General features: G+C 36.1%; 1 protein-coding gene across 9 annotated transcripts in view; it reads right to left on the bottom strand.

The window, feature by feature from the left end:
* The window catches only part of AFG2A (AFG2 AAA ATPase homolog A), a 389,011-nt gene that overhangs the window by 220,254 nt on the left and 154,300 nt on the right, over window positions 1-14,457 (bottom strand). For all 9 annotated transcript variants that reach the window (XR_010156686.1, XM_063809825.1, XM_063809828.1 and 6 more), the window contains one exon: window positions 2,428-2,554. Coding sequence is in view for 8 of the 9 variants with exons in the window: in XM_063809825.1 (XP_063665895.1) it covers window positions 2,428-2,554 (127 nt within the window). In the remaining variant the exon portion in view is untranslated. The remainder of the gene's footprint in view (window positions 1-2,427; window positions 2,555-14,457) is intronic.

The following is a 14,457-nucleotide window of genomic DNA, read 5'->3' as shown; positions in this document are numbered from 1 at the left end:
CCTAGGCTATGTCCCAATTCTGGGGCTGGCCTGTCCTGTATCACCCTGATAGAAACATACCTTCTCCCACTTATTCAATCAAATGCTAATCTAGGTGCTACTGCGAAGGGCTTTTGCAGGATCCTTAATCAACTGACTTCAAGGTCCAGAGATTTTTCCTCAATAAGGCTAACCTCATCAGATGAGCCCTCCAAAGGGACAAATTTCCTGGCAAAGGAAATTTGAAGTGTGACAGGGATAAAACATAATGGAGTTTTCCATTGCTGTTTCTGATGGAGGAGGGGGCTGTGTGGCAAGGAATGTGGGTAGTCTCTAGGAGCTGAGAGTGGCTCCTAGCTGACATCAAGTAAGGAAATTCAGTCTTTAGTTCTCAGCCCCAATCATAAATGAGCTGTGCCACAACCATGTGAGCTTAGAAACATGAGCTCCTAATGAGAATGCAGTCTAGCCAACACTGTGTTTTCAGTCTTTAGTTTAAATCCTGAGCAGACAAACTAGTCATGCTGTGCCCACATTCTAACCTAAGAAATGTGAACTAACAAATGGGTGCGAAGCTGCTAAATCTGTGGTAATTTGTTACACAGAAAGAAAACAACAATACAAGCACTAAACAGGCCAAGTCAGACAGCTTGATTTAGAAAAATGCAGTTAAGTTTACTGTAAGCCTTACATCCTACTTCAAGAAATATATCTAATATCGAGGACACCCAACATTAGGAAGCCAAAGAAGGCTACTATTAGATTAAGCCATAGTGACAAAAATCCTAAGACATTTTAGAGCTTATTAACCACAGGGAAGCCAGGAAATAAATATCATAAAAATACAATGAATTCTTACCAGGAGAAAGATTTTTCTGGATTCAGCACCCTTTATTTGTGAAACCAGAGGCAGAATTAGGTAAATTTTAAGGGCTCTTTCAGCAGTTTCTACAGTCCTTGTTAAGATACAGTCTTATACTTTGTATAGACTTCAGAGATGCCTTAACACCAACCCAGATTCTATAAATACTCAGAACTCACCTATCTTCTAATAAAATACTGCATCAGGAAGGGAATGATTTTTTAAGGTCCAAAGCTTTCCTGCATTTTACCAAAGGATCTTTATCACATAGCAAAATACCTAACCAAAGCAAGGCTTTCTTGCCACATAATAGTTACATTCAAAGGGGTCTTTTTTAAAAATCACATTTTTTAAAACCGAAAGAATGTGTATATGTACACAGGAAGAAAGTAGCTCATAAAGTCATACACAAGGCAATAATGCCAACAACAACAAAAAAGAGAAACTGGTTCACGCTCTGAGAGCAAATGTTTACTCAACTTAAATCCTTATAAAATATTACATATTAGATATAGATGACGAACTTAAATTACTGAACTCCTTTATTAAATTATGACCTAGGAAAAAGTGGTAGTAATAGTTTAAAAGGACTGGTTTTGCACCTATACTACTTAATTTAATGTGACAGCCTGACTAACTTCTTAAAAAAATAGAAGAATCCATTATTTTTATTCTAATTACTTTAAAAACAACAATTAGGACAGTACTTCTTCAAAGTTCTTGTGTTGATGGCAACTGGAGTCTAATTAGTACTTGCTAAATAGCTAGAATGTACCTTCGTATAGATGAAAATGTTGAAAACTCTGGAAGAATAAATTAGATGAAACAAAGAATTTCAAAACTTCAATTCTCTAGAGAAATATGCTAAAAGTAAGATACAAGATTGGGGAGTAGATATTGAAGAGTTATGAAATAGTTTCATTAATACTGAATCATAAGCAATAAAAATGTAAATAAAAGCTTTCCTTTGTTCTCTTCATTTCCTTTAGTTTAAGATCTTTTGTAGGACAGCTCTCTGGGTGGTCTTGGAATGACCAAGTTCTCTCTCTCCCCTCGTAGCTCTCAAGAATAACTGTAGCATGTGCAGGAAATGCAACATCCTGAGACAGGGAGGGACCAGCTGGAACAGCCCAGGTTCTACTCCAGTCCTCCCCTAAAAACAGGATGTCCTCCAACACTTTAGCCCAGTGAGTCTCACATCCTCAGTGTATAAAACCTGGAACAGGGTGCTTTCCAGAGGCCCTCAGCTGCAGTGCAAGTGGGGCATATGCAGTCAAGATTCCATTCACCCAGGGCAGTTTTCCTGAACCTTGAGAGACTAGCTTGCAATGAATCCTAGGCTTCTGTTGTATCTTGCTGCCTATCCGGAAGTGGTAAACTTGCTTTGTATAACTTGTATGCAAGAATGTTCTGTCTTACCAGACTCAGACAAGATGGTAACCAGTCCACAGTGAACCTGCTTTACATTCTTCAATATCCTCTAAATGAAATACTGATTAGAAAGTAATTTGACAAAAACAAAAACCTGATAAAATCAAACGAGCCAGTTCTTGATTTTATAATATCCACAACGCCTTCTCTCTTACCTTGTCTATCCTATCTGGACGGTTAGTAGCTGCCAAAATGGTCACATCCTTTAGCTGTTCAATCCCATCCATTTCTGTTAAGAGCTGAGCCAAAACACGATCGGCTACATTCCCAGCACCTAAAGAACTGATTTTGAAAGTACAGTTTAAAAAATATCTTTACTTATCTTCAAATACTATTATCTATTAATTTTTAAATGTTCTATAGTCTATAACAAGAGAAATCATGTCTATTTTCAAATATGAAGTATGCATTTGAGACTTTATTTACTGCATTATCATATCTCAAAACAAACTGTATTCAAATCATTTATTTTCCTCTATCATCAACCATGTTCATTTTCATTCCAAAACAAAAATATTTAAATAAATGTCAGAAATAAAAACACTGGAAAATAAGATATAAGATTATTTAAAATAGTTCATCAAACACATAGAGAATTGTTCAATCAGTGTTTATATTCTACATGGTAAATATGTTGACAGAAATTAGAATAAAAAACTGAGTAAGATGCAAACCCATTCCTCACATGAAACCTAAAGTCTATGTGAAATAAAAAACTCATTATGCATCCACAACAACTGGGATATTTCTGATGTTTCTTCATAAATATTAAGAATATTTTTAAAACACATCAGAAGGTAGGTAATCACCACAATCCCCATTTCTTGAGAAACAGGCAAAGAAAGCAGGCTAGTTTTTTTTTCCTTTGGTTTACGTACCAAGTCAATTACAAAGCCAGTTCTAAACACACTATCCTTTATTTTAACTTCATGTCCTTTGACTACAAAAAAACTACTAAATATAAGGTTTTTAAGAAATAAACTCGGGCCAGGCGCAGTGGCTCACGTCTGTAAAACCTTTGGGAGGCCGAGGCAGGTGGGTCACTTGAGGCCAGGAGTTCAAGACCAGCCTGGCCAACATGGTGAAACCCCGTCTCTACTAAAAAAAATTAAAAAATTAGTCAGGTGTGGTAGCATGTACATGTAATCCCAGCTACTCAGGAGGCTGCAGCATGAGAATACCTTGAACCTGGGAGGTGGAGGTTGCAGTGGGCGGAGATCACGCCACTGCACTCCAGCCTGGGCAACAGAGTGAGATTCTGTCCCAAAAAAAGAAAAAAAAAAGGAAGTAAACTCAACAGATCCTACTAATGAACAAAACCCTGTATCACACAGTCAAAATGTGCAAAATAATTCTCATTAGCAATAGCTTGGATTTCCTCCAAGACCTATTTGGAATTGATAAATATGTAATAAACAACTGAGTGGACAATTATAGAGTAACACAGCATTGTAAGTGTATTAAACATGTAAATTCAATTAGATGCACTTGGGTGGAAGAGGACGTAAAGTAGAAGGAGATACACACCCAATAACTTTGTTAGCACCTGTGACAAAGAAGCATACCTCAGTATAATCATCATGTAATATATTTAATAATAAGGTAATCAGCATCTCTAAATGACAGTATTTAGACTTATAAGTTAAAGTATTTAGTTAAGTATTTAGACTTATAAGTTCAAAAATTTGACTTAGTGTATCCACAGAAGAATAGCCTCTAACTCACACTAATCAAATGCACATGAGGTTGTCATACAAATCACAACGCTAATTTATTAATTTAACATGGTTTTCTCCAGTATTTAAAATATATGGGACCAAAGAGTACTTGCAAAGTCAATGAGAACTGTTTTGAGCACTAATTCTTGCAGGTAGCTACTCTGCCGGTACACAAATTTGCTTTTTTGACTCTACGTAAGAATAAACATTGAACACTATAAACAAATGGGTTCTATATCTGTATTAGACCGTTCTCACACTGTTATAAAGAACTACTGAGACTGGGTAATTTATGAAGAGTACAGGTTTAATTGATTCACAGTTCCACTTAACAGCAAGCATGACCGGGAGACCTCAGGAAACTAACAATTATGGCTGAAGGAGAAGAGGAAGCAAGGACTTTCTTCACATGGCAGGAGGAGAGAGAGAGAGAGCACGAAGGGGGAAGTGCCACACACGTTTAAATCATCAGATCTCATGAGAACTCACTCACTATCATGAGAACTGCAAGGGGGAAATCTGCCCCCATGATCCAATCACCTCCCACCAGGAGTCTCCTCCAACATACAGGGATTACAATTTGACATGAGAGTTGGGTGGGGTCACAGAGCCAAACACTATCAACATCCTTCAAAAGATTCTCCATAATATAACTTTTCCACGTGGGAGTTTAACTGTCAAGTAGAAACACAGTTGGCAAAAGCTTTAGGAGGTCTTTCATAATTACTACAAGCATAGTAAATATTTCAGGCTGCCAATAAATTACATCGGAGGCCTTTAATTGTATCTACTCTGCTAATCACTTGTGATTCTATACCAGAAAAAACTCAGGAAGGTAATATGGACAGGTCTCAGGAGAGTCAAGGTGGGCTGTCATAAGAAAGATGGTTTCTAAGGTAAAACCTAAAAACTTGGTGCATATCAGGCAAGCAAAGGGTGAAAGGAGGGAAAGAGAGAGAACACAGAATACTAAAAACTGGATAAAGTGCACAATGGCTCAGCATAACAGTAAAGTGAAAATATAAAAGAGAGTACAGAAAAATAAACCAAGGCTGAAAACAAAGACCTTGTTATCCAAATCATGGAGTTTGGATTTTATGCTACAGTTAATCGGATGTTTCAACTAGAGACATGACCTAATCAGATTTGTGCTTTTGAGAAACACCATGGCTGCCTGCAGTGTAGAGAAGAGACAATAAAAGGACAGCATTGCTCCAATTTCTGGTCCAGAACGTTAAGAGCTCAGAAGTCTTTGCTCTGTCCTAACAGCAAGTAAAAAGCTGAACAAACTGAAAAACCAACTCTTCTTAGATCCATCATATCAGTAAGGTCACAGGGCAAATCACTGCCCCCAAAATTGGAGAGACAGACAGCCCAGGTACAGAAAATCACAACTTTCTGGAGCGGAAACCCACAAAGAGAAACCTCCATGAGAGCCAGTGCCAGGGTAGGACAACCGGAAATGCAATTAACAAACTGCTGGGGGTTCAGTGTTTGACAAGTCTGAGAGTCACAGAGCGGGGTCCCTCACACATTTGTGAGTTTTATCTTCAGCAACTACACCAGCTTCTCACAGTGAAGATCTGAGAAAAATTCCCCTGTGCTTCTGGCAGGAGGAAGGAAAAGTACCCATTGTGAAATACACTAGAGCATTCTCTTCTTAAAAAGGCCTCCTCCTCAAGAGAAAATATTTTTTCCCAGAGCTTATCTTATTGAGGTTTTATTAGACACCAACTGACCCAGAGGAAGAGAAATACCCAACTTCAGCCCTCTCTAGCCTTTCCCATGGGAGAATGAAAATAAAAAACTCCAGCTCCATCTAGCCATCCTGTCCCACCTAACGGGAGAAAATTGTGAAGTTCACAGTCCAAGGGTATAAACTCACTAAAAGACTCAGACCTAATCACAGGACCATGGAACACTCCTTCCCATACTCCCCCCAACACCTTACCATTATATAACTAAAGCCTCATTTACTGCAATTCATTTTATCCCATATATCATGTCTGGCTATCAAAGAAAGATTACAAGGCCTACGAAGACAGAAATAACACAGTTTGAAGAAATTGAGTACACATCAAAAGCAAAGTCAAATGTGGCAGAAACACTAGAAGTATCAGACCAGGAATTTTTAAAAAACTATGATTAATATGTTAAGGATTCTAATGGACAAAGTAGACAACAAGTAAGAAAAGACGAGTAATGTAAGCAGAGTGATGGAAATTCTAAGCAAGAATCAAAAAGAAATGCTATAAAAAAGAAATGCTAGAGATCAAAAACACTGTAACAGAAATAGAGATTACATCTGATGGGCTCATTAGTCAACCGGAAACAGCTGAGGAAAGAATCTCCACTTACAGATATGTATATACAAACTTCCAAAACTGAAAAGCAAGGATAAGGAAAACTTTATAAAAACAAAATACTGGACTAGATTTAAAAAAAATAATAATAAAACCACACAGAACAAAATATCTAAGAACTATGAAGCAAATAGGTGTAGCATGTGTAATAGCAACACCAAAAGAAGAAAGAAGAGAACCAATATTTGAAGAAACATTCACTGAGAATTTCCCCAAATTAATGTCAGATACACATCCAGGAAGTCCAGTGAACACCGAGCAGAATAAATGTAAAAACAAACAAACAAACAAAAAGCTACACATAGGCAGAAAATCAAAGATTTTTCAAAAACCTTTAAGAAGTCATATGTCGAGGGGTGGGGACCACCTTACTTACAGAAGAGCAAGAATTACGTTAACTTCTCCTCAGAAACCACGTGAGCAAAAAGAAAGTGAAGCGAAATATTTAAACTATTGAGAGAAAAAAACCCACCAATGTATAATTTTATATCCTGCAAAAACATCCTTCAAAAATGAAGGAGAAAATTTTTCTCAAATAAAAATAAGGAATTTGTTGCCAGTAGACCTGCCTTGCAAGAAATGTTTAAAGTTCTTCAGAAAGAAAAAAATATAGGTCAGAAATTTTGATCTATATAAAGAAAGAGAAAGAAGAAATAAAGAAGATAAAAACTTTAATTTTTCCTACTTTGAACTGATCTAACAAAAGCTTGTTCAAAATAACAACAATGTATTTGATACCTATAGTTTATGGACAAGTGAAATGAATGACAAAAATGATACAAGGGATATGAGAAGGATAACTTAGGAATTTTTTTTATTATAAGGTACTTGCACTACCTGTGACGTGAATAGGGCTATTTGAAAGTAGAAATATATTGCAAAACTTAGGGTAACAACTGAAAAACAAACAAACAAACAAACAAACCCAAAAAACTTAACAGTCTAAGAAAAGAGATAAAATAAAATAACATAAAATGCTCAATTAAAGCCATGAAAGAGAAGAAGAAATGGGAATGAAGAACAAAGGCGACTAATAGAAAACAGTAACAAATATCGTAGATATTAATCCAGCTATATCAATAATCACTTTACACATCAATGGCCTAAATGCACCAATTAAAGAAGAGAGATTGAATGAATAAAAAAATAAGACCTAACTATATATTGCCTACAAGAAACCCACTTTACCAACAAAAACAAATATAGCTTAAAAGTAAAAAAGTGAAGAGAGACATACAATGCTAACACTAAGCCAAAGAAAGCTGGAGGAGCTATATTGATTCCAGACACAGTAGACTTCAAGCATGCAAAATTCTCAGAGACCAAAAGGGGTCTTATATAATGATAAAAGGGTAAATTGTCTAAGAAGACAGAACAATCCTTAACGTGTATGCATCTAACAACAAATCAGCAAAACGTGGGGCAAAAACTAATAGAACTATAAGGAGAAGCAGATGAATACGCTATTATAGCTGAAGACTTCAACATCACTTTATTAGAAATAGATCCAACAGGCAAAAAAATCAATAAGAACATAGTTGAACTAAATCACAATTCAACTGGATTTAACTTATATCTACACACTAATTCATACAGCAACAGCCAACACATTCTTCATAAACTCAGACAGAATATTCATCAAGATAGACCACATTCTTGTCCATAAAACACACATGAACAAATTTAAAAGAAATCATAGAATGTCTGCTTTCAGACCAAAATAGAATTAAACTGAAAGTCAACAGCAAACAGCTAAAAAAAAAAATTCCAAAATACTTAAAAGACTGAACAGCACACTTGTAATACATAGGAAAAAAAAAGAAACTTCAAGAGAAATTTTAAAATATTTTTAGGCCGGGTGCAGTAGCTCACGCCTGTAATCCCAGAACTTTGGGAGGCCGAGGTGGAAGGATTTCTTGAAGCCAGGAGTTTGAGACCAGCCTTGGCAACAGAGTGAGACCCCATCTCCATAAAAAATAAAATAAATGTAGTCGAGCATGGTGATGCATGTCTGTAGTTGTAGCTAGTTGGGAGGCTGAGACAGGAGGATCACTTGAGCCAGGGAGGTTGAGGCCTTAGTGAGCTGTGATTGCACCACTGCACTGAGGTGTGGACAGCAGAGCAAGACCCTGTCTCTGTCTCTGTCTCTCTCTCTTTATATATATATATATATATATATATATATATATATATATATACACACACACACACACACACACACACATATATATACTATTTACATATATACACTAGTTTTATAGATATATATCTATAAATATATAAAGAAATAGAACTTATCAAAGTTCTATTGTCTATAAGTATACAAAGAAAATAGAACTTATCAAAATTTGTCAATGCAGAGAAAGCAGTACTTAAGGCAAAACTTATAGTATTGAAAGTATATATTAGAGAAGATCTAAAATCAATACTAAGCTTTCACCTTAAGCAACTAGAAGAGCAAACTAAAGTAAGCAGAATGAAAGAAATAATAAAAATTAGAGCAGAAATCAATGAAATCTAAAATAAGAAGTCAAAAGAGAAAAAAACAATGAAACTAAAAGTTGGTCCTTTCAGAGAATCAATAAAATCAATAAGCCTGTAGCCAGGCTATCTACGAAAAAAAGAGAAAAGACATAAATTCCTAATATGACAGAGGACACATCACTACAGATCTATATATATTAAAAGGATAATTTTAAAAAACTAAGACATCCTATGGCCCAAAATTTGATAACCTAGATGAAATGAATAAATTCCTTAAAAACTTCAATCTGCCAAAACCCACACAAGAATAGACAAATTGAATAGGCCTGTGTCAGTTAAAGAAATTAAATAAATAATTAATAACCTTTCAAAACAGAAAGCACAAAACCCAGATCGTTTTCTGGTGAATTCAACCAAACATTTAAGGAAAAAATTACACCAGTTCTCTAATCTCTTTTAAAAAATAGAAGCAGAGTGAATACTTCCTCATTCTATGAAGCCACAATTAGACGAATACCAAAACCAAACGAACATATCACAAAAAAAGAAAACTACAGACAAATATTGCCCATAAACATAGATGCAACAATCCTCAACAAAATCTTACCAAATCAAATCTAACAACATGTAAAAATAATTATGAAGTGGGAGGATTACATTAGCCCAGAGTTCAAGAATGCAGTGAGCTATGATTGTGCCACTACACTCCAGCTTGTGCAACAGAGTGAGACCCTGTCTCCTAAAAAAAAAAAGAAAAAAAAAAAAGAATAATTATATACCATTATAAAGTGGGATTTATTCCAAGTACCCAAGGCTAGTTTAACACTTGAAAACATTACATTACAATTGATGTTACAACTGATGTAACATTATATCAATTAATTTAATCCATCTCATCAACAGACTGAAGAAAAAAATCTCATAATCATATAAATAGATGAAGAAAATATTTGACAAAATCCAATACCCATTATTGGTAAAAACAAACAAACAAACAAACAAACAAAAAAACACCTCTCAGCAAACTAGGAATAGAGCGGAACTTCCTTAACTTGGTAAGGAACAGCTACAAAAAACCTACAGCTAACATCACATTTAATGGTGAGAAATTAGAAGCTTTTCTGCTATGATTAAGAACAAGGCAAGGATGACCCTTCTGCCCATTCCTTTTCAACATCACACTACATAAGAAAGGGAAATAAAAGGTACAGATAGGGGAGGAAGAAATAAAAGTGTCTTTGCAGATGATGTGAAATTATCAAGAAAAACACTCCTGAATCTAATAAGCAATTATAGCAAGGTTGCAGGATACAAGGTTAACCTATGAAGTAACTGCATTCTTATATATCAGCAATTAAAAAGTGTTTCAAATTAAAAACACATTATCATTTATATTAGCACCCCAAAAAAAAGAGTTATAACTCTAACAAAATGTGTACAAAATCTATATGAGAAAAAATACAAACACCAATGAAAGAAAACTGAAGAAAATCTAAATAAATGGAGAGATATTCCACACTCATGGAAAGGAAGACTCAACACTATTAAGATGTCAATTCTTTTCAACTTGATCCATAGATTCAATGCAATCCCAACCAAAACCCCAACAAGTTATTCTATGAATATTGACAAACCCAATATAAAGTTTATACTGAGAGGCAAAAGATCCAAAATAGCTAATTCAATATTGATGGAAAAGAACAAAGTTGCAGGACTGACACTATCCAAATTCAAGACTTCCTATAAAGCGACAGTAATCAAAACAGTGTGGTAGTGACCAAAAAAAGAAAAAAGAAAAAAGAGAGAGACAGAGACACACACAAAAAGTGACCAACAGAACAGAGCAGAGAGCCTAGAAATAGACCCACATAAATACGGCCGGCTAATCTTTGGCATAGTAGCAAAGGCAATACAAGGGAGCAAAGATGGTCCTTTTAACAAATGATGCTGGAACAAGTGTACATCCACATGCAAAAAAAATGAATCTAGACACATCCCTTACACTTCTTCCAAAAACTGACTCGGAGTGGATTACAGACCTACATGTAAAACACAAATTATAAAACACCTAGAAGACAGCATAAGAGAAAACCAAGATGACCTTGGGTATGGAAATGACTATTTAGGTACAATGGCAATGACATCATCCACAAATAAAACAACTGATAAGCTGGTCATTATTAAAACAAAAACCTTCTGCTCTGTAAAAGACGACATCAAGAAAATGAGAAGGCAAGCCACAGACTGCGAGAAAGTGTCTACGAAAGACACATCTGATAAAGACTGTTATCCAAAACATACAAAGAATTCTTAAAACTCAACAAGAAAACAAGCAGATTAAAAAATAGGCCAAAAACTGAACAAACACTTCACCAAAGAAAATACACAAACAATAAGCATATGAAAAGATGGTCAACATCATATATTATTAGGGAACTGCAAATGAAAACAATAAGATACCATTACACACCCACTAGAATGGCCAAAATCAGGAAAGTTGCCAACACCAAAGGCTGATGAAGCTGTGAAGCAACAGAAACTTTTATTCACTGCTGATGGGGTAAAAAATGGTACAACCACTCTTGAAGACAGTTTGGAAGTTCCAAAAATAAACTCTCAGAAAACTAAAAATACTCTTACCACAGGTTCCAGCTATTGCATTCCTGGATATTTATCAAAAGGAATAGAAAACTTATATCCACAAAAAACTTGCACACAGATGTTCCCAGAAGCTTTATTCACAGTCTTCATAACTTGGAAGCAACCAAGATGTCCTTCAGTAAGTTAATGGGTAAACTGAGGTAGGTCTGGACAATGGAATATTATTCTGTGCTAAAAGGAAATAAGCTATCAAGTTACGAGAAGGCATGGAGGAATATTAAATGCATACTACTACATGAAAGAAGCCAATCTGGAAAAGCTACATATTGCATTATTCCAACTACAGGAACACTGCATAGGAATGTATAGGATATTCCAAAAGAGGCAAAACTACGTAGACAGTAAAAGGATCAGTTGCCAGGTTAACACCTGGTTAGGGAGGAGGCAGAAATGAACAGGGATGGCACAAAGGACTTTTAATGCAGTGGAACTATTCTGTACGACAGTATCATGGTAGATATATGTTATTACACATTCATCCAAACCCACAGAATGTACAACACCAAGAGTTAACCCTAATGTTAATTATGGACTTTGGGTGATAATTATGTGTCATTGTAGGTTTATAGATTGTAACAAATGTATCACTCTCCCACAGGATGTTAACAGCTGGGGAGGTTGTGTGTTTCTGGAGACAGAGTATATATGAGTACTCTGTACTTTCCACTCAATGTTGGTGTGAACCTAAAACTACTCTAAAAAAAAAAGTCTATTTAGAAAAAATAAATAAATTTAAGAGTATTATTGATGTCAGTCAATTAGAAAAATGTTGGAGCGATCCAGGACGGATAGTTAGCTGTCTGAATTAAAATCATGGCAAAAGAGACAGAAGTGGATACATGTGAGAAATATTAAGGAAATACAATCAATAGGGCTGATAAACTAATGTCTCCATGGAGTCACCGGATGAAAAAAACTTTAACTGTAAACATGGTGGGTTGTCCTGTGGGACAACTGGAGATTTAGATATTTAGAGTTAGAAAGAGGTACAAAATGGAAATACAAATTTTACCAGTCCTTGTCATAAAGATGGTAACTGGAGAATGGAAATAGATCACCGAGAAAAAATACATAGTTAGTAAATGCATAATGAAGAGAATGCTAACACCAGTATTTTAGGTACAGGAAGTGATAGGGGAATTTGCAAAGGAGAAGGGGTGTGCAGTAGTCAGATGGGGCTGCCAGAGCAAAATAACACAAATTCAGTAGTTTAAACAACAGAAATTATTTTCTCACATTCTGGTGGATGGAAGTCCAAGGTCAGCATGCCAGAATGGGCAAGTTCCAGCAAGAGTTCTCTTATTGGCTTGCAGGTGGCTGCGGTCTCGCTGTGTCCTCAGATGGCAGAGAGAGAGTGAGTGAGAGCACAAACTTGAGAGAACGCTAGCTCTCTGCTATCTCCTGTTATAAAGGCACTAATCCCATCATGTGGGAACTAACCTTACGACTTCATCTAAACCTAATTACCTCCCAAAGGCTTCATCGCTAAATACCATCACATTCGGGGTTAGGGCTTCAATATATGAATTTTACGGGTATCAGAGAAGAAGAAAGGAAATCAAGGAATAAAGGGGATAGTGTATCAAGAAGGTTGGAGTTGGCCAGGTGCGGCGGCTCATGAATGTAATCTCAGCACTTTGGGAGACCGAGGCGCGTGGATCACGAAGTCAGGCGATCGAGACCATCCTGGCTAACACGGTGAAACCCCATCTCTACTAAAAATACAAAAAATTAGCCGGGTGTGGTGGTGGGCGCCTGTAGTCCCAGCTACTTGGGAGGCTGAGGCAGGAGAATCGCTTGAACCCAGGAAGCAGAGGTTGCAGTGAGCTGAGACCTCGCCACTGCATTCCAGCCTGGGCAACAAGGGTAAAACTCCATCTCAAAAAAAAAAAAAAAAAAAAAAAAAAAAGAAGGAAAAGAAAAAAAAAAGCTGGAGTTAACTGTGTCAAACATTTTTGAGTCAAGTAAAGAAATAAAAAATAACAACTGGATTTATCAATAGGAAGGTTATACTCCTAGCATTGGCGAGGGTTACACATCAACAAAAAAATGTTAACCTGACTACACTACTAGATAAAACAAAATTCTTCTAATTTTTGTGCCCTACCTAGAGGAGATCATGGAACATAACTAAACAGTTCCAAAGGAATGGCCTACTTTCATCAAAAGACAAAATCCTGGGCCATGCCACATCTAATTTATGCATGTTATTGCTTGCTTTGCCTTCTAACAGGAGCTACATCCAAATAATGTCAGATCCTCTCCTTAGTTATATATATGCTCTCTTTTTCTCCCAATGAATTAGTAAGATGGCCAAGTATCTTACTGGAAAGTGTGAATGTATTACTTGAGTTTACCAAGCAGTAAAAAAATAGCTATGTAAGTTTTATCTCATGTTAGGCAAAGATCATTGTGGCATGGCAGGAGGAAGACTGGAAGAAAAATAAGGGGAATAATTTCATTAGAATGTATAACAATTCATTCAATTCAATTTATTTGTTCAATAAACACTAGCTGGCAGGCACTACTTTAGGAAACAGAAATGAGAAGATTAAAGAAGACTGTCCCTATTCCCTCAAGGAGTGTTATAGAAAGAGAACCCCTCATTCCTAACACCATTCCCCTCATAAAAACAGTAATAACAACATAACTTCTCGAACAATGCAAAACAGAAGAAAATCAGAGCACAAAGGAGGGCACTGGACACTTCAAAAAGTTCCTAGGTGAAGGTAATCCTTACGCTAAACAAAGAACTGGTCGGAGGTAGCTATTAGAGGACTGGGGGCTTTAATGTCTCATCTCTATGTTTTTCAGCTATCCTGAAATAAAGGTTCAAAAATCTAGCTGTGCTTTAGAAGCACCCATGAATCCAGGGTAACAATCAAACCCACTGAGTCAATCTCTGTGGGTCCTAGGAATCCAAAGATACTTTTTGGTAGCCATCTCCATTCTAGAATGA

Source organism: Pan troglodytes, chromosome 3 (assembly GCF_028858775.2).
Source record: "Pan troglodytes isolate AG18354 chromosome 3, NHGRI_mPanTro3-v2.0_pri, whole genome shotgun sequence".
In the NCBI taxonomy this organism is placed as follows: Eukaryota; Metazoa; Chordata; class Mammalia; order Primates; family Hominidae; genus Pan; species Pan troglodytes.
The sequence above is the reverse complement of the archived record's forward strand: the minus strand, read 5'-3'. Positions and strand labels throughout refer to the sequence as shown.